This window comes from Crocodylus siamensis, chromosome 2, assembly GCF_052110815.1.
Source record: "Crocodylus siamensis isolate JL-2025a chromosome 2, ASM5211081v1, whole genome shotgun sequence".
NCBI lineage: Eukaryota > Metazoa > Chordata > Crocodylia > Crocodylidae > Crocodylus > Crocodylus siamensis.
The window spans coordinates 269541678-269568313 of NC_143396.1; the positions used below are offsets into that span (position 1 = coordinate 269541678).

Below are 26636 nucleotides of genomic sequence, written 5' to 3' on the forward strand. Positions count from 1 at the left end.
ATCTTAAGTGAAGATTGATCAGTATCTCACAGTATAGAGCCCTAGGTGAAGCATGTATATGAAAATAAGTCATAGAGTGAGCGAAATTTTGTCCTTTGCTGTATATGTGTAATACAAACATCAGAATTTGGCCAAAATATTTTGGGGGTGTGTGTGCAGGAAAAAATTACTGCTTCTAAAGAAGTAACAGAAGCTGAAGAGATGGGAGAGGAAGGAGAAGAAGAAGAAGAAGAAGAAGATGAAGGAGGAGAGAATGTAGAAGAAGCTCAAGAACTTCTAGATGCAGTCAAAGAAAACATGGAGCAGAATGGAGGTAAGGTACACAAGAGGTGCAGAGAGAAGTGCAGCTCCCTGATGTAACTGGAAAATGCTTTGCAGGAAGTGTTCCGAGTTACAAGGATCCCCTGAAACAAGCAGAAGTTCACTGTGGCTGCTTGTAGATGTTAAAAAACCCCATCCAAAATACACTTTACTGGAAGAAGCAGCATATTACTTTGACCTAGTTCTGTAGCATCTGTATAGATCAAGAGTTTCATTGGGGTTTTTGGGGCTTTTAGCTAAAGCTGATTCAATCAGCTATTAGATAGAAGTGCCAAAAAAGCCCCACCAAAGTGCCTGATCTATACAGACTTCAGGTGAGCCAGGTCCAACTAATGCATTGCCTGGCCATGCACTGGGCTTGGTGTGAGAGTGTGCTCAGTTTAAGGTAAAGCACCTTTTTATTTTTTAAACACCTGCAAGCAGCTGGTTTTTTCCAGGGGGAGGGGAATCTAGCTGCTGGCTGTAGCCTGCAGCCAATTTCTCCTAGCAGGGCCCCTCCTCCCTGTGAGGCTTCAAAGTTTTCAGAATGGGAGGGGGAAAAGGGAGCAGAGGGAGCTCATTATAGGGGTTCCCCAGCTGGCACTTGAGAGTGGGATGAGTGAATTGGAGCTTCCCCCACCTCAGGGTGGGGAGCATCAATATACCTGCCCTACCCTCCAGTGGGGGCTGAAAAACCCCTAGACTAAACTCCCTCCTCTCCTTTCCCCCCCTCCCATTCTGAAAACAGTAACAGGCTGGCCGGCAGGCAGACAGAAGTTGTGAAACATCTTCATCTGACCCCTCATGCAATGAGGGTTCAGATTTTCACCCAACAGGCCATTTTTAAACTGTCTGTACCCATGCAGTTGTGTTTGGTCTTAGCTATAGACCACTTTCTGTGGCCAGATGTGGTGGACATTGCCACTTCTGTCTGCGCCCAAGTACTGAAAAGCATAATCTGGCTTTTAATTAACAAATGTAATTTCTGTATCAATGAAGGAACAGAGCATTAGTTTGTCTGCTCCATTTGGATTTATAAAGCCCATTGAAGGCAAGGGACATACACTTTGAATTTTTATCAAACGCAAGAACCAAGTCAAATGTGTCCAATATTATTTTCACTTCCCTTTGTGTAATCCCTGAAAGGACCAGGGTTATACAAGAGCAACAAAAGACAGATTTTGACTCAGTGTACCTATTAACAATTGTATGCTTTTTTAGATATTGAAAAAACTTCTTTAATGGTAGCATTTATATATTTTTACATATCATCTTTACCTGATTCCAAGACAAGATTTTTTTTTCCTATTTAACTATTAGGGGAAAAAAGCCCCTCATCTTGGAATTGAATAGGAGAAGAGGGCCGACAGCTGCTGTGGCTCCAGCTTCAGCTTCAACCCTGAAGCTACTGCCTGCCCCCTACCACATCTGAACCTCTGCCTCTCTCTCTGCCCCACAGTCTCATGTCCCTGAACCCTTTTCCTTGTTTGCCCTCCACCCCTCACCCATCATACCCTGCTTACTTTTGCTCCATGCTTCCAGGCTCCATCCCTACTGCAGCCTGGGGCATGGAGCATGGCCCCAGCCTGGTCCTCTAGCAGCCGTGTTGCTCTAGGGCTGGCCTGGGGCTAGGCTCCACATCCCAGGCTGCAGTGGGAATAGAGCCTGCTAACATGAAGCAAGAATAATGGGCAGGGGGCAAGAGAAGGAAGGAGGGATAGGCAGGGGGCAGAGGCTCATTAGTGGGGGAAACAGAGTGTGAGGTGGGGAAGCAACACAGAGGGAATACAGAGAAAGGAGGTAGGGAGGAGATGGGAGGACAAGGGCTCAAGGGTGTGGGGGGAGCAGGCACAAGGTGGGGTAAGTGCTGAGGGGGGACAGGTGACAGGGGGAAGCTGCCTCGCCCCCCACCACCTGCCTTCACCACTGCTTCCACACCACCTGCCCCCTATCACCTGCCAACCTACTGCCTCTCTCTTTGCCTGCCCTTCCTACCACTGCTTTCCTCACTTCAGTGGTGGTGGGGATGAATTTAAGATAACCCTTCAATACTTAGATTCTATACATAGAAAATTATAATAAACTTGTACATTTTCCATGTATAAAATCTAGTTGTTGGGGGGGGGGGGCAGTCATCATAAACTCAGGCCACGGTGACCCCACAGCTCAGCACTGCTCAGTATATGTGTGTACTCCAGATACCACCCCCCACAAAGGATCCATGTGCTAACTAGCCCCCCACTCATAACTGAAACTGGATGTTCTTGTCACAAGTCCTGAGATCCTCCAAAAATGCAGATAAAACACAGGGCAACCTGGTTTAGGTTTACTTCATGGAGGGTGGGACCACACTAATCATATTCAATGGGCTAAAAGATGGGCGGCAACATAGGGATTCTGGGTGAACTCTTTGGGGCCCCATTTGGTGATGTTTGCTAGACATTTAAGGCTGGTGAAAAAACAGGAATCCTTGGAAATGGGAAAGAAATGTGCAGCTCAGCTGTGGGAGTGAAGAAATTGAAATGTATGCTATGTAGTGGCTCACTATGACTTGAAAAAGAGTCAGTACTGAGGGAGACTGCACTCAATAGCCACTACCATATAGTTTATTTAGGTGGTTTATACTAACCTATCCTTGTGGTAGAGTCTTATTAGCATGTTTGTCCAATATGGGCCGTGTATTTTATAGTCATATTCAGTGTTAGCTGCATTTAAAATCAGCTTTATAGTTAGGTTCCAGTGTTGAGCATATGATGCTTTTAGCAGCAGTTTAGTGATAGTATATTGATGTATTTAATGTGGTTTCCTTGTATGAGAATGTAAGACAAGGGCCTTTTTCCTCATGCTGATTGGAAGGAAAAAAAAACAAAAACTTTGTCTTGTAACCATATTTTTTTCATTAATTATATGCTGCTTATCACTTCAGAAGTGAGAACACGTTTAATGTAATTTAAAATGTTGTTACAGATGAAATGGCAGCCAGTTCTGTCTGTCACTGTCTTTATTATTAGGCTTCTTTTCTTATTTGTGTCTATATCACTATGCAACCTTGGACTAGTGGATTTCTTTGTGCTTCATTTTCCCCATGTGTAAAGAGTAAATTGTGTTTACCATGTTTAAGGTCCATGGATGGAGCAAGTGCCTTATAATTCCAAACGTATTAGTCATATAATTCATCGGTATTTAAAGCCATGTGTGCTTTTGTCCTTGTGCTTCTAAACAAAATTAGTCTCTGGTGCCATTGCAAGGGGTTTGGCTTTTTTGCCCACACTGCACTTCAGTGGAAGAGGTTGTGGACTGTTGGGAAGGGATGGCCTCCACTTCTCCTAGAATGGGAAGAAGCTGATCTACTTGACAGGGCTTTAAACTAAGATCGCTGGGGAATGGGCAGTCTATCAACAGTTCTAGCCCAGGTCACACCAGTAACAGCTTAGGTAGTCGAAGGGAACCCACTCTGACAAGACCCTAAGGAAAGGTTACGTACCATCACATAAAGAAGCCCAGGGCTTCCCATGGCAGACTCAACTGCATGTACACAAATGCCAGGAGTTTGGATAACAAGCAAGAGGAGCTGGCTCTTCTCCTGACTGATAATGATTATGACCTTGTAGGGATAACAGAGACTTGGTGGGACTCCTCCTATGACTGGTTGGTAGGTATAGTCAACAGGAGAGATTGTGTTGGGAAGAGGGGTGGGGGTGTAGCTCTATGTCAAGGAGCAATACACTGAACTGAATTCATTAACTGTGTGTGAGGGAGAGGGGCCTAGGAGCGGCTGTGAACTCCCTAGCGCCCCCTACCATCACTCAAGGTGGACTCAGCACCCTTGGATTCTCGCCCGCCATGACTTTGATGATAAATAATTTTAGATGGGAGGCTGCCTTTATTCCCCCAGTGAACGGTACACATGTTCCTGCCCCTACTCCGTATGGGGTACCTCTGTGCACCCCTGCCTGAAGGGCTATGCGTGCCTCCTTCCTCCCCTTTAGCACACCCCAAGCCTCACAGCTGTTTGTGGACGATATCTGGTCCTTGTGTCCCTATGCCCTGTCTGGCGCCCCTGGGCCTGTCTCCCCACCAGCGCCCCTAGCCTGGCGCCCCTGGGCTTGCCTCGCCCAGGTACACTTTCAACACCTCGCCCCCTCAGGGCCTTTCGCCCACCTCTGGGCTTTCCCGCCCCTCTCGGGGTCTTTGGCCACGCTCACCGCCCACTCTGGGGCCTCTCTTGCCCCTCTCAGGGTCTTTGGCCGTGCTCACATGCTTGCTGCCCCTCATGGGGTCTTTAGCCGCGCCCCCTCTGGGGCCTATACCGCGCCTCTCGCGCCGCGCCCCCTCTGGGGCCTATACCGCGCCTCTCGCGCCGCACGTTTCCCATGCTTGGGGCTCAGGTGGCTGTAGCCGTGCCTGGCCCCTTGACCCTTTCTTGGGTCGTCTGCCCCACTGGGCAAACTGCTGCCCTCATGGGCTGGGGTCCAAGCCCCCGTATACCGTGCCACTCCGGCGCAAACAGTAGTGCCCCACTGGCACCGCTCCTGTGCCACTACTGGGCACCCGGGGCCTCCAGGTTATTGGGGAGCTCTCGTGAGGCCTCCTCTCACCCCTACAGCCTCACCCGGTCCTCTGGTTCACTATAACACAAGCCAAGCCCAAACGGCTGTAACGAAACCAACAAAGAGCCTTCTCGCTCGTAATGCAAACTCCAAGCCCCTCTAGGGCTCCCAACCCTACCTCCCTTTAGGGTGTTCTCATCCCTGGCATCATTGCAGCCAGTCAGCAAGGTAAGGCTGCCACCACCAACTCAGGCCGCTCAGCTCTGCCGCTCAGCTCCTACTCCTGCGGCTGCCAGAAGGGAACTGCTAGTCAGGCTCTGGCCTGGGCTGTTTATAAAGGCCCGGCCCTGCCCCCTTCTGGCCACCTGACCTGCCTGGTCGCCCTGGCAACCGGCACCTGAGCTGCCCTGGTGATTGGCAGCTCTGTCAATCTCAATCCCAGTCACGGGGCACCTACGTGACCTCGTGACACTGTGGCAGTGAAGATCGTGTTGTCAGAACTGAAGAAAGTAAGAAGTGCCAGGGTGGATGCCCTGAGCACAAATACTTACTAAAGAACAGGACAGAAGTCGGGGAGCAGGATGCACAGAGGGCAGGAACACTGTGATTTATCAGCTCTTGTCAGTTCCTATTGGCTGGGTGCGGGACAAGGAGCAATCATCAAAAACTGCGCCCCGCAGCAACCGGAAGAGAGAGGGAAGAAAGTGAGTTTGAGAGAGACCAGCAGATGTAGGGAGAGGTCATTAAAGAGAAATGTTATTAGTAGATGTTTAGGATTGTGAATCCCAAAAGATAACAAAGCCAGTAGGGAAATACAAATCGCCCAAACAAGGAACTAACATTTGCGGAATGGGGCTGAGGAGGGGAACACAACTAGGTTACAAAAAATACAACGTTAGCCACCTAAGCCCAAGGGTGAAGGGAGGTGGGGGAAAGGGAGGGAGGGTGTTCACAGCGCTGAGCGAGAAAGAAGATAGATGCACACAAACCCGTACAATGGTCTTCAATGGTAGAGGAAGTAGGTCGAAGGAAGTGTCTCAGTCCATATAGAGTCTCATTGCAGGCGTCCTCTTTGGGTGTAGCGGGGTTGTCCATGGCAGAAGAATCCCCTCAAAGTGAAGTCCATCTGCTGCAGAGGCAGGGTTCACTACACTAAAGAAGAGAACAGCAAAGATCACCCCAGCAGGGGTAAAGGGACAAAAGCAAGGAGCTTTCTCCCTTTGAGACTTGGAGGAGTCTCCACGCTTACCTGAAAGTGAACAGTCAAGGAGAGACGATTGACGGGACCCAGGGATAGACTACCCACACCACAACCAACCTATGGTGGAGAAGACAGCCAAACCATGACTGCAGACCAGGGCGTTTGTGCAATTGGACCCTGCAGCCCTCAGTGACACTTAAATGTTTAGTGAAAGGGGGCTCACCAATACCCAGCCTGTAAATATCCGATTATCAAGCATATTTTACAAGGATAATAGCTGAGTGGGGTGGCTAGCCTCCCTCCTTCTTTATTCTAAGTACATGAAGTCATGGCAGGCAAGTTTGGGCAGACAAGCTAGACAAAAATACTCTCCCATAAATCTGGGCAGGAATACCCTTAATACGCCCGCTTCAGGGAGTCCTGATCCTCTCACCATGTGAATAGAGAGACACGTAGAATAGGGACACTCCCACATTAATCATGGAGGGCGTCTTGAGACCCTCTGGGTTAAAATATGGGAGGAACATGGGGAAGGGGATATACTTCTGGGGTCTGTTACAGACCTCCTAACCAAGAAGACCTAGATCTTGAATTCAATAGAGAACTGGCCAAGGCCACATGTTCCCAATGTATGATTGTCATGGGAGACTTCAACCTCCCTGACATCTTGTGGGATGAGTGCACAGTCAGGTCTGACCGGTTGTGTAACTTCCTCACCTCTACTGATGACCTGTACCTAACGCAAGAGGTCTATGGGCCAACTACAGGAGAGGCACTGCTGGATCTGGTCCTGGCCAGAGGGGACAATCTAGTGAATGATCTGAGGATCAAGGGCAAGCCTGGTGACAGTGACTGTAATCTGATTACTTTCTCTGTCCAACGCAGGTTGGGCAAAGCCCTCAGTAAAACAGAAATCCTCAACTTTGGGAAGGCTGACTTCCACAAACTCAAGAGACTGGTCAGTCAGGCACCAATGGACCATGGCCCCCTAGGAAGGGGAGTCCATGAGGAATGGTTGTTCCTAAAGAACTCAATCCTAAATGCATAAGGGAAGTCCATCCCGTTCCGCAGGAAATGCAGTCAGAGGGTAGGGAAGCCAAGGTCAGGCTAGCCACCGGAATCAAGGATAACAAAAAGTCATTCTTCAGATATGTGGGAAGTCAGAGGAAGAACAAAAGCAACATTGGCCCCCTGTGAGATCAAATGGGGCAGCTGACGTCTGACGCTCAAGAAAAGGCCAATCTCCTAAACGATTACGTTGCATCAGTTTTCCACCCAGAATGCAAAGCAACCAGGGCTCAAGAGATGGGCCCACAATTGACATCTATCAAGTGAGAGAACACCTCGAGAGGCTTGACATCCACAAATCTGCAGGCCCAGATGGATTACATGTAAGAGTTTTAAAAGAGCTGGTGGACATCACAGGATGCTCTGTGGCCAAGATATTTGAAAGCTTGTGGTGCTTGGGTGATGTCCCAGAAGACTGGAAAAGACCTAATGTGGTCTCAGTCTTCAAGAAAGGGAAGAAAGAAGATCCAGGGAATTACAGACCTATCAGTCTGACATCCATCCCTGGAAAGATCTTGGAGAAAATTATCAAGGGATCCATCTGCAACCAGCTAATGGAAGGCAACCTACCAAATGCCAGCCAACATGGTTTTATTACTGGAAGGTGTTGCCTGACCAACCTCATCTCCTTCTATGACCAGGTAAAACATTGCCTGGACAAGGGATGCTAGGTTGATGTCATTTATCTGGACTTCAAGAAAGCCTTTGACTTGGTCTCCCATGATGTCCTCACGACCAAGCTGGGGAACAGTGGCCTCGACCATCTAACAGTCTGATGGCTGGGGAACTGGTTCCAGGGTTGGACCCAAAGGATAGTAACTGATGGGAACAAATCAACAAGGTTACAAGTGGAGTCCCCCAGGGCTCAGTGCTTGGGCCGGTACTCTTCAATATCTTCATAAATGATCTGGTTTTGGGTGGTAGATGTAGACTGGCAAAGTTCACGAACTACACTAAACTGTGGGGGAAGGCAGTCACACTGGAGGACGGGATGGGGATACAGGCCGACTCAGACGCACAGAGTGTACAGACCAAAATCTGATGGCATTCAATGTAGACAGATGCAGGGTATTCCACCTTGGGAGAAAAAAACAGCATCGTACTTATAGGCTCAGAGGTGCTACGCTCGTTAGCACTGCAACCGAAATGGACTTGGGGGTCTTGATTGACCACAAGATGAACATGAGCCCCCAGTGTGATGCCATGGCCATCAGAGCAAACCAAACTCTGGCATGCATCTACTGAGGCATCTTGAGCAAAACCAAGGACGTCATCCTCCTGCTTTGCTCGGCCTTAATGAGGCCACAGGGGGAATGCTGCATCTGATTTTGGGCCTCTCACTTCAGGTGGGATGCGGATAAGCTCGAGAGAGTCCAGAGGACAGCCACCTGTATGATGAAAGGCCAAGAGAGCAAGCCTTACGAGGAGAGGCTGAGGGACATGGGACTCTTCAGCCTGGAGAAGAGAAGGTTCTGGGGGGACGTGGTGGCTGCCTATAGGTATATAAGGGGGAGGGGATGCATCAGGACCTGGGAGAACAGTTGTTCACCAGGGCTCCCCAAGGGATAACTAGGCCCAATGGCGACAAACTTCTAGAAGGCCAATTCAGACACGATATAAGGAAGAACTTCTTTACAGTCTGAGTGTCCACGGTTTGGAACAGACTTCCCCCAGAGGTGGTGCAAGCACCTACTCTGGACTCATTCAAAAGGCATTTGGATGTTTATCATGCTGGGATCATCTGATCCCTGCAGACTTCCTGCCTCTGGCAGGGAGGATGGACTTGATGATGTCACAAGGTCCCTTCCAACCCTTAATATCTATGAAAATTGGGGTGCACATAAAAAACTGGTGCATGCTCCATCTTTTTTCCTTATATATATCTACATCTATATCGATATAGATAGACAGCAGAAGCTTTGTTATCTGGCACTCATGCGGAATGGGGAGTGCTGGATAACCAAATATGCCAGTTACCTGAGAGGCTCGAACAGGCATCTTTGCCTGTTCGGGCTGCTGCCTCTCCTGTTGCATCTGGTGTGCCACCACCTCTCCCACTGCACTGCCACCCCTCTCACTGCATCAGTGTGCTGAGGGACAGGGAGGGGGTCCTACACAGGCTGCTATGCCCCGGGCCATGGGGGGTTGGCAAAACTAGAAGTGCCACAGTGGGCGCTTCCTGTTTCGGTTTTACCTTACAAGCCATCAGGCTGGTTAATAGAGCATGCCAGTTTGTAAGGTGCCGGATAATGCAGTTTTTACTGTATATATCTATCTATATAGATATATCTATATAGATATACATAAATGGGAGTGACTCATGGACGTTGCTTCATTGTTTAAAATAATGAAAACTTATACTCAAAATATTTTTACTACAATGGCTTATAAATATTTAACTAAGCCATGTAAAAGCTACATAAAAAGAAAGGGAGGGAGTCAAAGTCAGTTATTATGGGAGGAATAAAAAGCAGGACATTTGGTATTTTTTCTAGGACACTTAGTTTCATTGCTATATATTTGTTCAGTGACCTTGTTGAAGTCACTAAATCAAATACCATCTCAGTTTACCTATCTACAACTAAGAATAAGGCTCTCAAATAGGTGACAAAATAGTAGTGTTAAATGAAAGTGAAAAACATGAATGTAAACATTTTTCAAACTCAACATTTCTGTGATTTTTCTTTCTATAAAGGTTTCTGAGCGCTTTCAGGTAGTCAGAGAAAAAAATCTAAGTGTTTTAAGTGATATTATGTCACCATGCCCTTACCAATGCATTGTCCCAACATTCCTCATTTATTTTTTGGCTCTATTGATTCCTTGATAATATAAACATTCTTAGAAATACAAATGAAAATACAAAAAAAGTCCTTCATTATATACCTAACAATTTGTACTATATGGAGTTCTTAAAGCATTTGCCACACTGTTAATTTGTAGTGTGGCAGGGAGGTTTTTTTGACACTGGGAAATTCTAGTGTCAAAACAAACATGTTGTAGAAAAAAGTGGGGTGGCACATGCACTGCCCGAAACCAGAGTGTGGGTGGCCAGAGCCACACTCCAGCTGCCAGCCAGGCTCCTCATGCCCTAGTCGACTCTGCTGGAGTCCTGGGAGACCCCCAGGTAAGGCTTCTGGGGCCACCCCAGGTGCTGTACCCTACCCCACCTGGGCAACTTGCTGCACGCCAGAGCGTGTGTACACGGGTGGTCCCTGGGGACGAGTTGCTGCAGCACAACTATGAGCCACTGCTGCTTGTCTCCCAGGAAATGCACATATGCGCTTTTCTGGGCACACCCCATGGCCACGTCTACGTGAGTGTGGACATTTGGTTCCCTAGGAACAACCAGCAGCTTGTGTATCTGCTAGTCGTCCCAGGGGAACGCCTGTGCCATGTACCCTCTGGCACACAGTAGGCTACCCCAGGTGGGGTAGGGGAGTCTGGGACCAGCACTAGGTTGGCCTCAGCAGCCTTATCTGGCGGCCTGCCACTCGGAGCCTGGCCAGCAGCTGGAGTGTGGCTCTGGCCAGCCAGACTCCGGTTTTGAGCGGCATGGGCTGCCCCTGCATGAGCCACTCTGCTTTTTTTTTTTTGCATGGGTTTTACAGACAATTAGGCTTTCTCAGCTATTAACACAAAGGCTTTAGGATATTTCTGTGAACCTATTAGTAAAATAATTCGATATTCATCCTCTCTATAAAGCAGATACAAGTTGACTGTATTTGAATGTATATGTTAAGTTACCTTTTGGATTTTTAGGTCGTTTAGATGATCATCATGTGATTAAATTCATGAAAGAAAAGCTAAAGTCTATGCCTTGTAAGAATCAGGGATATGTTTTGGATGGCTTCCCAAAGACCTATGACCAAGCAAAAGATCTCTTTAATCGTAAGTTTTGCTGTACTTGGTATTATTATTGTTGTTGTTGTTGTTATTACGGATCTGCTCTCAAGTTCCTAAATCTGTAAACATTAGGGCTGCTTATACATGTGCTTGAAGGTGGCAGGGGTTTAGGAAGGTTTAGTTAGATCAGTTCCTGAGCTGACTGTTCAATTAAAACACCTCACTGCCACGTGTGTTAAGCCTGTGCACGTTTAAAAAAGGCCATGGGATACTTTATCTAAACCTCATTCAATGAAGTCTAGTTAAAGTATCCTGCGGCCATTTTAAAACATGCAGGGGCTTAATACATGTGATACTACTTGATTATTTGAGTCTGCTCCAATGTGGTTTTGTTCTAATTAGAATGCCAACAAGCACGTGTATAGGCAGTCTAAGAGACGTAGCCATACCCTTGGAAGAGAGTTAGTATGAGTATGTCTGTCAGCACATTGAATTAAATGCCAACTAATTTTTTACGTTGACAGATTCTGGGGTAGCTGACAGGATCTTTGTCAGCAGATCTTCAGTTAGTTATGTACAATATAAACGTCTATGTAAGTAGAGGATGTACCAGGCTCATTTTGAAGACTAAAACCTTTAACACTTTTAAATATTGGAACTTTGCCAACATTTCCAATTTTTATTTAAAAGTATCTAAATGTTTACTGAATTACGTACCTGCCAAACTTAAAAGTTTGTGGTTATGACTTGGATTTATAAAGTATTGGTATTATATAAAGGACTGACATTGTTACTAAGTCTTTTTCTCATTGTATTAAGTAGCAACTTGAGATGGCAATGTTAATTGTGTTTTACTTTTACTTTAGTTGAAGATGAAGATGAAGAGGAAGAGACCAAAGGCAAAATGCCTCGCTATGATAAAATAATTATTCCTGGTAAGATTTGATATGCTTGCTTAAATAAGCATATTTTTAAAGAGCACTTTAATTATTAGCAAGTTTCAAAATACCACATTTTTCTTTCATTCCATTGAACAAAAATAGTTGCCTAACTGACATAGTACTGTTGCATCTTGTACTGGAAAGCAAATAAATTAATATCTAATTTATGTGGGGAAAATACCATTAAGTACTAAATTATTACAATAGTAATAACTGCCATGTTTTGTTACTTATTCCAGCTGTGGTGGAATAATCATAAAAATCTACACCCAGATCTTGGCAGCTAAAACAATCAATTTAAACAGACCCATTTTTACTTTTTAGCACCATGTCCTGAAATATAGTATATTGCTAAATTGATTTTGTATTTTTATAAAATTTTATATCTAAAAATGTACTTTTGGACTTACACATGCAGGGTCAAATCCCTTGGTTTCTTTACTTTCTTTAATTTCAGTGTGAGTTTTGTCTGAATTAGGACAGATAGCCATGGTACAGTCTGATTCTGCAAAGTGTTCAGTGTCTCCAACAATACAGTGACCTACTGGCTTTACTGGAAGATGAAAACACTTTGCATTTTCTTCAAAACATTCTTTCTTTCTCTGATGGAATTAAGTGTACAGTGGTCCTTATAATCAATGTAACAAACATGTGAGCCGAGATTTTTAGGCAGGCTTTAACATTATGAAGATGATAACTTTTGAAGCAAACAATCTTTTTATATTAAATTGACACATTTTTAAGTGAAACTGTGAATAAATTGTTGTCATAGGCTCCAGATATCACTTTGTTCCTGGTAATAGATTTTCCACATATGGAGGTAGAAAAAACATTGTTCTGGAAAAAGAAGAAGAGCCATTGTCTAAGTGAAAGCTGTGTTCTTAACCCCGGACTGTGGTTAGAAGCCTGAGTAGGCTTGGAAGCATTTCTGTTTCTTTTCTGAAGATCTGTTTATAGTTGGGCTGTGTCTGGTTTTTCCCAAGAAATGAGATGTCACCTCCTGACTTTGTTAAACTGCTTCACCATCTTAGAGTGGCATTAAAAATCATACTAAATAAGAATATGAGAAAATATTATGATAAAGGAGGCAAATTAGTCTACACTAAGGCAAAAAAATCCTTTGACTTTTGCTTTTTGCCCAAGAAAAAATTGCCAGGGTTTATTTATTTTTATTAATAATAAAAATATGAGGCTATTAAACTTATATAAAGTAAAATTGGTAAAAGAGATGTTTGAAAGCCTGCTTTTTTCCCTTCTGTCATTGTAGTGTAGGCAACTGGTATAAAATTATATTGTGTCGGACATATTTTTTTCTGTGTATTTCTCAACTACATGAAAGTTTGCTTAGGCAAGAGCAGATACATTTATGAAATTAAAAATCCCAGTATAGTAATTGATAGCTTGAGCACCCTTTGAGTACAATGAGTTACTAAGTTTTTCAGCGCGATTAATTTGAGTAGCGTGTCCAAGGAAATAAATCTTTTATAGTCACCTGTTTAAGGTATTTTGATTACTGTGTACAGTTCTCTTTTGAGCCTTAGATTTAGATTCTGTTACTGTTAGTCAAACCGTGAGTAGTCTATTGCTTCAGGATAAGCCTTTATGAGATCAGTAAGTAGGGGTGATAAAGGGTATTCTGTAGCTTTGAATTTAACTTCTCAATTTTACTGAAATAATAGGATTTTTTAAAGAATATTTTTATTTATTATTAAATATTAGTGAACTGCTATAATTTAACAGTTTCAGTAAGGCATTCCCCAATGCAGTTTTTATGGAGATTTGAATTCAATTTCTGTTCAGTGCATACTGATCTTTTCATTAGTTAGGAATATGTTACTTAAAAATAATAGATGCTGTAAGAAGAAAATTATGATATTGCCTTTAACTCTCAGAAATATATTTTTCATTACAGAATTTGTTATTTCTTTGAATGCTTCTGATGAATTCCTAAAGACCCGAGTAATGAATCTTCCAGAAACTGTTGTTGCTGGAACTCATTATACACAGGACCGATTCTTGAGATCTCTGAGTCTCTTCAGGGAATTAAACACTGAAGATGAAACTGTTCTTAACTATTTTGATGAACTTGAAATACATCCACAGTTTATAGGTATGTAATAGCAGTCATTTATATATAAACTGTTAGAAATATAGTATATTTTTCTTCCATAATTTTGCAAAAAATAACCTAAATATTTTTAGTGGAAGCTGTAGAACAAATATAAATAAGACTGTACCTACAGCATCACTGGAATATTCGTTCACTATTATAGATGGGAAAATTGCACCTACTCAGAAACTCATAGTTTATCTATTTTAGCAGTCCACTTTTCTGGATGTCCAGGTAATAGCGCTTTCCAAGAAAAGGTTGGTTGTGCATGCTTAAAAGAAGAAAACCCCAGAGATTGTGATTTTTTCTTTTCCTATTTTGAATGGCGATTTAATGTCATGCTTAGGTTACTGCAGTGTTTCATATCTGATGACTATTCCAGAACTCGTCAAAGGAGGCATCCTGCTTGTTTCTTTCAGATACATCACGTCTGTGCTTCACGATCTTCACTGGTTTCTAGTTGATTTCCATGTGCAATTTAAAGGGTTAATTTTCATTTTTAAAACAAGAAGCTTCATCCTGGTTACCTTAGCAACTGTTTCTGTCCTTGGATGATAATGCTACAAGTTGCAATCAGCTGAGGTGTACAAGCTTTCAGCTTTCTGTTGTAAACAGTAGAGGACTAATGGGAAGGATAAGTTCAGTGAGGGATCTTCAACTCAAATACTTCTGCTGATCCTATCTCATGGCGCCCTGTTGGTCCATCAAACTCCAGAAGTCATGATCTGTTGATCAGACAGAAAAGCCTGATTATTTCCTTATATTTCTCCTGGGGGAAATGTATTGGCTGTTTTAAGTTCAGTGGGAGGATTTAATTTTGTTAGAGGCTAGAGAAATTTCCTTGGTGTTCTTTTTTTATCATTGATCCAAATTACTAATTATATTTTACAATGATTTTACTATCAGCTAGGATGACCAGTTAAAAGAAGTTTTGTGTAAAATGTGGTCTTGCAAGTTTTTTTTTTTTTTAAATGTCTGCAACATGGTTAGAACTGGGTATCAAGATTTCTAGATTTTGTTCTTTTCTCCAGTGACTCATTAACAAGTGTGAATGTTACTTAAATTTCTTTGTCTGTTTTCTCATTTGCAAACTGGGGCTGACAACACAGGCATGTTATGTGAGGTGTCATTAGTAGCTGAGATTATGGAATAAAAGATTTTTTTATCTGTGAAAAGCAATGTTATAATTCTTAACAGGGTTTTGACTCTGAAGGTATCTGTATGTTTCCCACATTTTTTACACCAAATATTGATGCTAATTTAATCTTTTATTTAAAAAGTCAATTACAGTGTTGAGGTTCCTGAGTATCTTTGCCCTCTGGCTGTCCCTCTAGCATGATGGTGGGGGTCTCTGTGCATCAAACTGATGAAGTCCTTATGTTTAGGGATGTTCACCTTCTTCTGTAGCTCTTTTCTGGTTCACAAGGGAATCCACCAGGAGGCACCTCATACCAGTAGCACTGTTCCACCTGGCTGTTTTAGGCAAGGTCATGCAGGCTGCAGTCCCTGCAAAGCCAGTTCAGGACTTGGATGGAAACCTCAGTGGTCAGTGGCACCCCCTGGACAGAGCTCACACAGCTACAGGCATAGGAAAAGCAGGCAGTGGCAATGGCTTTGGCACTGTGATATCTTCCAGCCATTTTGTTGATTTGTCTGCTAGCGTCTTCATCCCCTTCTGCTGCTACTTCCTAGAAAATGATTTCTTCCTCCTTTGCCTTCTTCTACTCAGCAGGCTTACAATAAAGGAAGGGTAAAAAAAGTAGCTGGGCCAGACTCCCACCTAGACTCCCCAGCCTGTTTCTGTTCTTGTGTCACTGACTCAGCTTTTTCTCTTTGTGTTTGAAAGATGTAGCAAAGTTGGAGGATCCAGAAAACAGAGTTCTTGTAAAAGAGATGATCAAAGAAATTGGGGAGCCTCGAAATTATGGTTTGACAAAGGAAGAAAAAGCAGAACTAGAACATAAAAAGGCAGAAGAACGCCTTGCCAAAGAAGCTGAAGAGCAAGCAGAACGGGATCGTAAAGAGGCTGATGAAAGGGCTGAAAAGATGGCAAAGTGGGAAGAATGGGTAAGCTAGCATATACGTTTGTGCAACTTAATTATTTATGCACTTTAGAAAATAACAGAAATAGGCTTTCTAGCTGCCTTAAAATTTTACATTACACAAAAATATTTGACTTGGGCCTGCCTCTTATACTTGGTTAGAATCATGCAAACTGTTTAAAAAGCATACATCTTCCCTCTGTTTTTTATATCAAATCATATATTTGGCTTCATATCACATCACAGAGTGCATTTTAATGCCCAAGTTAAAAAATCAAATATAGGTACACTAAAAACTATTTTTGCCACGCTACCATCAAAATACCTGTAAAAGATTTTTGATGACTGTGTTTTTCTTCATGGCTTATACAACTCCAGTGAGATTGTGCAAATACCAGAAGCAATCAGAGAAAGAGAAATGGGGGAAAATAACTTTGCAAGACACTAAATAAGCAGGGACAAGTAATGTTATAACCTAGGGCTGTCCAACTGGCATCTGCTTCTCCCACTGCAGTGGAGCAGGAAAGGCCCTGTCAGGGCTAGGGCCTGCATAGCCCATGCAGTTGGTGTGGGCGGGTGCCAGGGATCTACCCTGAAATTGTATGGCCTGTGTAGACTGTGACCGCCAGCTGCGCTGAAGTTAGACAGCCTTCTGTAACCTGTTGGGGCATGGCTTTACATCCTCCTGAGGATTCTGCCACAGGTTGGCAGTTTTCAGCTATACCACAATGGAACCACACCAAGCAAGGCTTTCCAGAAAGTGCACTGAATCAGAATAGGTCCTGTGTGCATTGACCATACCATTTTCTGGTCTAACTTTTGCTCTACTTTTGGACTGCTCCAACCAAAGATCAGGCTTAGGGGGTTATATTGCAGGTGTCTTGTGCTGTTTACAAAGTGTGCTATCTGGATGGTTCTGCAAATCTAAGGTATTAGAAGCTGTTAGCATCTCAGTAGGGAGCCCTATTAACAATGTTTCAGTTACCATGTTGATCCCATGAAATGAAAAGTGATTACTATGATGTCATTTTTTGCAGGTACTGAAGTAAATTGACAAAACTGAGAAAAATTCTTTCGTGGTGCCAAGCATTACTAACAATTAGCTGCTATTTCTTACTATTTGTAGCTCTACACTATAATATGATCTTTTTAAAATAGGTAATGTTAGAGAGATGAGGTAGCCATGATGGTCCAGGAATTATGCAAGGTTATTTCGTAGGGTGATATCTTTTATTGAACCAACTGCATAATTGGGATAGTTAGACAAGCTTTCAAATGCAAGATGTTCTTTTTCAGACCTTGCCTTCAAAAACTTGTCTAACTCTATCCAACTATGCAGTTGGTTCAATAAAAGATTATCTCCCTAAGAAAATCTTGTTTCTCTTTTTAGAATAGTTATTTCTTCCTTAACTTCTTAATGAAAACATTGCATTTTACTCCCATATTACCTTACAAAATCTTGATTATCTACCAATAAGAATTGATGATCTATCAATTATCTGCAGTATGAATTCTCAAGCTATAGAATCATAAGAATTTCCCTGCTAAATCAGACCTGTGCTCTGTCTGATTCAGCACTGTCTCTAACAAGGACCTATATCAAGGGCTTTAGATAAATAATCCTTGCAGTGAATGGCAATAATTTGTTTGCCTTGAACTTGCAAATAATTTAATCCTTGTCAATTTTAACTGTGGAAGATGTGTTCAGAATCTTAGATGGTAAAGAAGCAGACCAAAATTCCCATTATTCACCATGCTGTATTCTTTCTCTGCCCTTATTAACTGATACAACTGAATATTAGCAGTAATATTCTGCTAATGATTTGTTTTAAAGAAATTGCTATTGTTTCTAACTGATGCATTTTTTCCCTATAAGCCACCACTACAGATTTTAGCAAATGCTGTTTTGTTTAGGAATGAAATTTTATTTTCCAAATTCTTTCTTTGCTTACTACTTGTAGAACAAACATTTAGAGGAAGTAAAGAGGCAAGAACGAGAATTACTTGAAGCCCAGTCCATTCCACTAAGAAACTATTTAATGAAGCATGTCATGCCAACGCTTATGCAGGGGCTAAATGAATGCTGCAAGATCAGGCCTGATGATCCTGTTGATTTTCTGGTAAGAGTATAATTATGTTTTTCTCAGGTCTTTGATGTATTTCAAGGAAAAAATATGCTTAAAACTACAGCATCTCTTTGGTCACATAATGCATTATAAAGTAGATTTAGGGCATTGTTCCTTTCCCATTAACTTAGACAAGTGATTCTCAATTGTTTTAGAATTGAGTACCCCTGAATAGATTTGAGGCACCCCTCAAAATGCTAGTGTTTAGTTTTCACTTGGTTTTGTTTTTGACAATAGAAAAATAATGGAGCAATTCTTCTGTGGCAAAGAACTCAGGATTGTAGAGAAAGACCACAACAGGTTAAAAGGTTTTTAACACTATGGATTCCTATTTGAAATTTCTGGGTTTATCACATGAATCATGTTTGCACACACTTAACAGTGCTGTTAAGGCACCCCAGGTGCTGTGGCACTTTGGTTAAGAATTGCTGACTTAGACTGTAGATATATGAATGTAGAGGCAAAGTTTGAAGCATAAACCTAAAGCACATAACACCATGGAAGCCGTGCACATACAAGCACATTGTGCATTGGAAAGCACGAGAAACAATTAGGCTCTTCACTGAAAGGTAAGTATTGAAAGCTTAAATTTGCCACCTTTGGGGCATGTTTAAATTGCTCACTGGGCTTTTTTCACATGTTCATAGCTTTTTAAAATTAGGACTGGTTGATTTGCCACAGGTTAATTTGTTCACATGTCCATGGCGCATGGGAGCAGAAATAAGCCCAAACACATTAATTTCTATAGTTTATGAAACCAAAGACCATTATGAAAAGTACAGGAGGTAGATAGCTAATCAAATGATAAGAAACAGTCTAGTATGGGCATCATGTCAATGCCATGTCAAATGTACTGCATGATGTTTTGGGGATGGAGTAGACCTCATCCCACCTCTGCCTCACTCACTCACTACACAGGTTATCTAGCAAGGTAAATGACTTGCCCAGATAAATTAGGAAGTACCTTACACAGTCAGTGCCATCTGTAAACATCCGACCAAGTTTATGAGTGAGCCCTAAAAGAGGAGATTCTAAGTTGTGCTGATGATTCTTCCATTTGATATTAAATCCATAAACAAAAAGTATTGACTGGATAGAGGAAACCTCATCAAATGTTTTAATTAAGTCAAGTCTTAAAACAAATGCGTTACTTTAGCCAATAAAAAGTGGCTCAAAAACAGTGTTCTTGCATTGTTGCTGGCTTCCCAATGGTTTAGACCAGACTGACTATCTGTACAGAGCAAGGGGTGGGGCTTTTATCTTATTAACAGGTATCTTAGCAAAAAATGTTGCATATATTAAGGGAAAAAATGGGAAGTAAGATGTATGTGGTTCTGGATTTTCTTTTTGCAGAAAAAGAGGAGACAGCAGTGGGTCCTGTAGGTGGTATTGTATTGTATAAATAGGGATGTTGATAATGAAAAAAATTCTCATAGAAACTGATTGAATATCGATCAGAGCTTGCATCTGGGAGCCATTTAATATTTTCTCCCATTTTGTGTAGTCATGTTATCCAATACTCTTCTGTCGTTTGAGATTTGGGAAATACTTAACTTTTATCGTGTTGTTGTTTATAGGCAGAATATCTCTTCAAGAATAATCCTGAAATAGAATGAAAGAGTACTGATACATGCAACATCCTAACATAACTTCTAGCACTATTAAATACAAAGGTAGAACATTTCTGATGTATTTGACAATAAATATTTGAAACAATTTTTGTTTAGTCTCTTACGTATAATTTACACTTTTTTCTGACACGGTTACTTTTACGTTTGGCAGTACTAAAGATAGTATTTACTGCAAACCTTGTTGCTTAAAGCATAATAGTTGTAATGGCAAATCAGTTATAGTACATACTAAATTGAAATTGTGGGCTACAATAATCTAATAACACTTCTCCTTGAAGAAAGACTACTGGGATCTCCCTCCTTAACTTGCTCTCTTTAAGTCAAGTCAGTGATGTGGACCAACTGATGAACATTCTTGTCTTTTCCATATCCATAGTGGAACGAGCCTTGTCCATAGCAAAGCTGTATAGCTCCTACCCTCCTGCCAAAGCAGCAAGCTCTCTCCTGTCCTCTGCTGACTAAGATATAACTAGGATAATACAAAGGATTTCAGTTTAATGGTTTGAACTTCTCTGTCAGGCAAAATGAATAAATAGGAGTTTTGATCTGGGCTTCATTCTCTCCAGCTGTCAGCCAAAAACACAGAGCAAGAATGGCCAACCTGCAGTGCACATGCTACATATGACACAGGCAGTGTATGTGTGGCAGGTGAAAGACCGGGGAGGGGACAGGCAACATAATGACAGGTATGGCAAACAAGAGCCGACTGGGCAGGGAGTGCAGGATAGGAAGTAGAAAGCAGAGCTGCTAAGCAGGCTGGAGGAGGAGATCAGGGTGGCATTTGGGGAGGATGTGTGGCTAGCTTGTGGCACATCTGCCAAAAAGGTTGTGCCCCTCTGAGATAGAGAATGAAGACAGTGCTGCTGTATTCCATCAGTATGTGTTGCATGCTGGCCCATGAAAGTGACTGGGAAGATACATAGTGGCTCAATATGATTTTGCCATTACTCTTCTATGCTGCTTTTTTATTATCAGTACTTAGTGTACTTCTCAGAAGACATTCACTGTATCTATGCTATTAAAGTTCAATATATTTTCCTAAGATTGTCGTACAGGCAGTTCTCAAAGACAAATCTGAAGTTTTTGGCTTGTTCACAGTTCAGTTTGTGACAGTAAATAGATAGCTTTTCTTCAGTTACCATCCAGCTGATTTTTTTGTAATGAATGTATATATTGCAGGGAAGTACAATCTTTATTGAGGTTATACTCATGTTCATCTCTAACCATTTTTATGAAACCAAGATGATACGAACAATTTCCTAAAGCACAAAGCATGCTGACTGGGGCTATTTGGAAAGAAAAGGAGAGAAAAAAGGTTTCTGGGAAGGACAATGACAGATCCACTGAAAACATATTTTCCATTTATTAGATGTCATACAATTTAATACAGGCATCCCACAAGCACAGGAGTTAGGGGTGCAGCTCCAGAATCAAAACTTTCTAGACCTTAAATGCTGGAGGCTGCAAGTGGAAAAGGAACAGTGGAAAAAGCCCCAGTTGTACCCTGTTCACTCTCCCTGTCAGTATCCACTCCCTGGCACTGTGTCACACAGGCTTATTTGATGTGCCAAGTGGATCATGGGCTTCAAGCCTCCCTTAATAAGGAAGGTCACCAGGGACACATCAACTGAGTTCAGGGGCCAAATAAAGACAAAACAGGAAAGGGAGTGAGGGTCATAGGCTGATAAAAAGGGAGCTAGAAGGGGACACCACACAGAGTACATTGACTAGCGTTCACTGCCTCCTAAATGAGTCAAGGGAACCTGTGGACACCAACCAGTGAAACTCCGCCCAGAGACGCAAGCACAGAGGAGTGACAGATGCAGCCCCAGACCCCTCTGCGTTCCCCACAGCCAGAGCCTCCTCCCTCTTCCATTAGATGGCCAGCTTAGCTCGAGCTGGCAGGAGCCTGACCAGGACGTCCCAGGGTTTGGTGGGACCGTGGATGGGGAGCTCTTAACAGCAGTGCAAGAAGCAGCGCAGCCAGAACCTTAGCCCGAGGCTCTGGAGGCAGAACGGGGGCTGCAACCTGTCACACTTGAGGCAGCTGAGCGCCAGGGTCCCCTCTGTTGGTAGAAGGGGCAGGTGCCAGGGATATCCCTAACATGCACTAGATGCATGCCCATGGCAATGGCTCCATGGAGGAGCCTTCCGGCCAGGTTCCCCGTGCCAGCCTGGAATAGAAACTTGTCCACCCAGGACCCTTGCTCCGACCTCTGCCCAGGGCATCTCCACTTGTCAGGGCAGGACACAAGGATGCAATACAGAGCACCCATTTTAGTGCCGGGGGCAGTGGGCTGTTTGACCCACCTGGTACCTCCCAGCCTGCTTAAGTGGTGGCAAAAGGGTACTAGGCAAGAGTCTGACTAGGGTCTGACTCAGCCAATGGCAGCTCTTATGATGCAAGTGAGTGGATTCAAATGTCTTTAGTGTAGCGGCCGGGCTTGGGCACGTGGTGACACTGCCAGGCAGGGAGTGCGCACCTCCCAACACAAGACAACCACGATCTCGCGCCCCTGCACCGCGCAGGCACAGGCTGGCGGGCGGGCTCCGCCCCCGAAGTCGGGGGCTGAGCTCGAAGGCACGCCCCCACCCACCTCTGCCCTAGGCCCGGCCCAACCCAGCTTTCTGCGCGCGCGCGCCACTGCCCGGCGTCCGTTAGCGCTTTGTTTTCAAACGTCCTTGCCGGCGCCGGCCGGAACTACATTTCCCGAACCGTCGGCCGGTCGCGGCACGAGAGCGCATGCGCGAGCGAGGCGGCGCGCTCCACGTCCGGGGGTGGCCACGTTGCTGCGTGGGCTCTCCCGTCCCCCCCCGCGCTGGAGCGCTGCTGTGGTAGCGCCCGGCCGCCATGTTAGGAGGCCGGAGGAGAAGAGGAAAGTGAAGCGGCGGCGGCCGGGCCTAGGAGCGGCTTCTCCTCCCGCCAGGGCCTCGCCCGGCCCGTATCATGCGCACGGCCTCCGCCGCGCGGGGGCACGAGTGACCGGTCCGTTAGCGGCGGGGGGAGGGCAGAGCGGCGGCGGCGCTGGAGAGACGATGCCGTTGTAAGTTGGAGCCGCCCGGGCGGCGCGGGGGCCTGCACCGCGCTGGGCCCGGCCCGGTCCCTGCGCCACCCGCGGGGCCTCCCGGGTGCCCCGTGCGAGGCCCCAGCCTCGGCCCCTCTCGAGGCGGGGGCTGCAACCACGTGAGGGTGGGCCAGATCCTCGCGTCTCCTCCGCGCCGGGGCTAGGCCCGAGCACCTGCTTCGGGGGAGCCGCGTCCCCTCCCCCGCAGCACGAGGAGGAGGAGGAGGGAGGCCTAGGTGTTGTGGAGGTGCAGCTGTTTGGGCTGTGTGACAGGCTGCGGTGCGCTCCCTCCACTCCCCAAATGCTCGCCAAGCATTTTTATCTGTTAGACCTATTTATTAGATGGTCTGATAAAAGATATAATCTCTACCACGAGTTCCGATTCCTTCTTCCAGTCCTTTTACTGCCTCCACGGGGGAAGAAAAAAGCTGGGTGCATTTTTTTAAGCCCATCAAGCTAGAGTCCCTCCTGCCTGCTAACAGCTGCCCCTCATCCTCTTCCCCCTGCCCCTGCTCTTCTGCCTGCACAAGCCCTGAGATCATGTACAGCAACACATTGAGGAAAGCATCTTTAATAAGCATCATGTTAGCTTTGTTTCTTCCTCTGGTGTCTGCTTTTAAAAGAGGCAGTTTAAGGAATGGGAGGCTTTCTGTGGGTCTGTTCTCACCTGTCCTAAGCCTGCCACTTGCATTGAGTTCCTTTTTATCCAAACATAGCGGATGGGGAAGTTAGTTTTCAGTGTTTTTGAATGACTGGGCTTGTTGGGGCACTGGAGTTTTTGATGGTGTTGAATAAAGATATACATTACAATAAAGAGGGAGGCAGTTAGTGGTGTTAGTCTGAAGGTAGACAGGGTGGCACCTTAGAGACTAACTTGTTTCCCTGTCATGTTCCTGCCTTCTGCCCAGGTGTGTACAAGATCTTGCATATGCTGTCATCAAGGAAAAGGACACTAACTTTTTTTGATATTCTTTTATTTTTTCTTTAAGGGTCCAATCAGGACCCCCCTGTATGAGACACTAAATAATAACCCATGCAATTTCTGCCTCAGGTAAAAAATTAGGGTGTTGATAATATAACAGGCAAGCTACAGGGGGAATATGTATCGGGGTGGGGGGGAGTTCAGACAAGGAATATTAAAGAGAAGTTTTGCCACCGTCTACTTGTTTGGATCGAGTATGGTTTTTGAGCTAATCTTTTTTTATGATTATCATTGTGGCAATAGTGAGTGAAATATATTTTGTTGAATCTGTTTCATTTCAATGAGTGTTTAGCAGGCCTGTAAGTCCTTTATAGCTAGAAGATGTGGTTTATGTGTCTAGTTGGTCTCTGAGGTTGATAATGGTGACAACTGATCAGAAATTAGTTTCATAGGATGGTTATTGTTTCAAGACAATGAAGTTAAAGAAGTATTTCTTTTGAATATTGTCGCTTCTGAATCCGTTTTTAAGCTGCATTGATGCATACATAGATCTGATTTAGGGGAGTCCTAAACGCTACGAATTTCAGATCATGTGCAGTGGTAGGTCTGCTGGTTGAAGTTATCATGCTGCCTTATCTTTAAAGGGCCTGATACTGATTTGTAAAAAAAAAAATTTCTGTACTCAAACCTGTACAAATTTCCCAGCTTATGGGTTGTGTTAACATATAACATGGAACTTTATGAAGTGAAATGTATGTTGGTACATTTACACAACTTAAATGCATTGCTATTTTGTTGTTTAGGAATTATTAGCAGTTTAACGAACCCTCTTATATTTAAAAAAAACTTGAATTGTTGATCTCTGCTGTGAACTCTGTACTCTGTCTGCCTGATAAATAAAAACTTCAGCCTTTTTCTTTAAACTTCATGGCTGTGTGATTCATAAATTCTAATCATGGTACAAATTTATACTCGGTATACAGCCATGATTCCAAATAAAAAGTTATCACTGAATTTATAAAGTGTTACCCCTGACTTTAGTAGGCATGGGGAAGCTAAAATCCCATATTTTTTTGAAAGCCTTTGAAGCTACTTTTCACTGTGTGTTCATGTTTTCCTCCTTGTTTTCAATCCAGTGGGCCATTGTGTGCCCTATGGGCAAAGGGAGAATAAATCTATTGATATGAAAGTTGAGTAAGCACATTCTTGCGTATGGGGAAATACCTCTGGTTCTCTTAAATTGTTGTCTTTTGAGGGGTGTGTGTTGCTAAAATAATCCTGAGCTTTTTTTAAATTTTGTAGATCCCCATTTTGCAAAGCACTATATACTCTCAAATGTAAGAACGTCAGCCCCAGCGGGTAATTGCTCTTTAGTCTGAAAATATGTAAAAAGGTGCAACGTTGTGTTAAGAGTATTAAGTGAAGGAGAAACTCAAAGAATATAAGCAGTATAACATTACAGCTATATGGCACAGAAATGGGAGTTCGCACTAAGGTACACAAATGGGTGGGGGGTTGCTATTTAACAACATTTAAGCTAAATAATTTTGCTATGAACAAGTTCTACCTTTTGCCTTGGAAATGTATTCACAAAAAAGTGATGGAATAAATGACAGTGTAGGCTGAAACTGGAGACCAGTTTCTGCATTTAAAAACAAGTTCCAGTAAAAAGTTGTTTATATACAATGTATATTCTTTGTAATGTCAAAAAACAAGGTATTGGAAAAGTAAGAATCTGGAAATAGACTTTACCTTGAGCTGAGGTAAACACAGAAGTTGTATTAAGTTAATAAAACATCTTTGCAGTTCACTCTTCCTTTCATTTGTTCTTAATATTGAAGGTAGGCCTCTCACCCTTTTATTTCCCTTTATTTGTCTTAAATGAGAAATTTAAAAGCTAAATAATCTATTAATAATGACTAAGTTAAAGTCTAGGCTTTTAACTTAAACCTCTTAACACTCCACTATTTTATAGCACAGTTTTAAGTGGAATAAACTTTTAAATAAAATAATTGCAAGTAAGCTTTATTAATATAAAAGCACCAAGTTGTGGAAGGATACATGGGGTCGTATTTGAATGCTCATAGCTGATATTGTGTTAAAATGCAAATGAATACTGTCACATGTTCAACTCTTTTTACAATTAGGGTTTATTCTTGAACTCATGGTCTTATATAGCTACCTTTTGTAATTGTTTTAATATATTATATCAGGGCTGTCCAGCTGCTGGCCTGTGGGTGACATACAGCTCCCAAAGAGTTCATTTGTGGCCCCTGGGCTTCTGCTTTACTGTGGGCTTCATATTGCTCTGGATTTTTCGTGTCTCCTGCAGCAGGGATGGGAAGCAGCAAGACAGTGCAGGGCAGTGCACGGGGCACAAAGGCCAAGTGCAGAGGTGGGGGTGGGGGGTACAGTGCAGGGGGACATCCACTGAGTATTGGATGGCCTGTGAACCTATGGCTCATCCTGGTGTGGCCCACATAGCACATGGCTTGTGGAGTCTGTGGGCCTCAGCCACTTGGAAATTAGACAGCCCTGCTTTATAAAATCAAGCTTAACTTTATTTTCTATCTTACTATCGTAACAAAATATGAAGCATACCATTATTTTTGAGCCATTCAGATTCTATATAGTTTCATAGTTTCTAGGGTCGGAAGGGACCTGAACAGATCATCTAGTCCGACCCCCTGCCATGGCAGGAAAGAGTACTGGGGTCAAATGACCCCAGCAAGGTGTTCATCTAACCTCCTCTTAAAAACCCTCAGGGTAGGAGCCAGCACCACACCCTTGGAAGTTGGTTCCAGGCCCTAGCCGCCCTGACTGTGAAATACCGCCTC

General features: G+C 43.6%; 2 protein-coding genes across 5 annotated transcripts in view; both read left to right on the plus strand.

The window, feature by feature from the left end:
• Positions 1–19897, plus strand: part of AK7 (adenylate kinase 7) — a 41250-nt gene extending 21353 nt beyond the window's left edge. Inside the window, exons 12-18 of the mRNA XM_090033973.1 lie at positions 160–313; positions 10879–11007; positions 11829–11897; positions 13816–14013; positions 15860–16080; positions 18017–18175; positions 19759–19897. Of these exons, the coding sequence (XP_089890099.1) occupies positions 160–313; positions 10879–11007; positions 11829–11897; positions 13816–14013; positions 15860–16080; positions 18017–18175; positions 19759–19797 (969 nt within the window). The 3' untranslated portion in view covers positions 19798–19897. The remainder of the gene's footprint in view (positions 1–159; positions 314–10878; positions 11008–11828; positions 11898–13815; positions 14014–15859; positions 16081–18016; positions 18176–19758) is intronic.
• Positions 19898–22577: 2680 nt separating this feature from the next.
• PAPOLA (poly(A) polymerase alpha) overlaps positions 22578–26636 on the plus strand; it is a 75897-nt gene continuing 71838 nt past the window's right edge. Inside the window, exon 1 of one of the 4 annotated variants that reach the window (XM_090033975.1) lies at positions 22578–22856. In XM_090033975.1, the coding sequence (XP_089890101.1) occupies positions 22849–22856 (8 nt within the window). In that variant the 5' untranslated portion in view covers positions 22578–22848. The remainder of the gene's footprint in view (positions 22857–26636) is intronic. The other 3 variants (XM_090033974.1, XM_090033977.1, XM_090033976.1) reach the window with 3 other exon arrangements.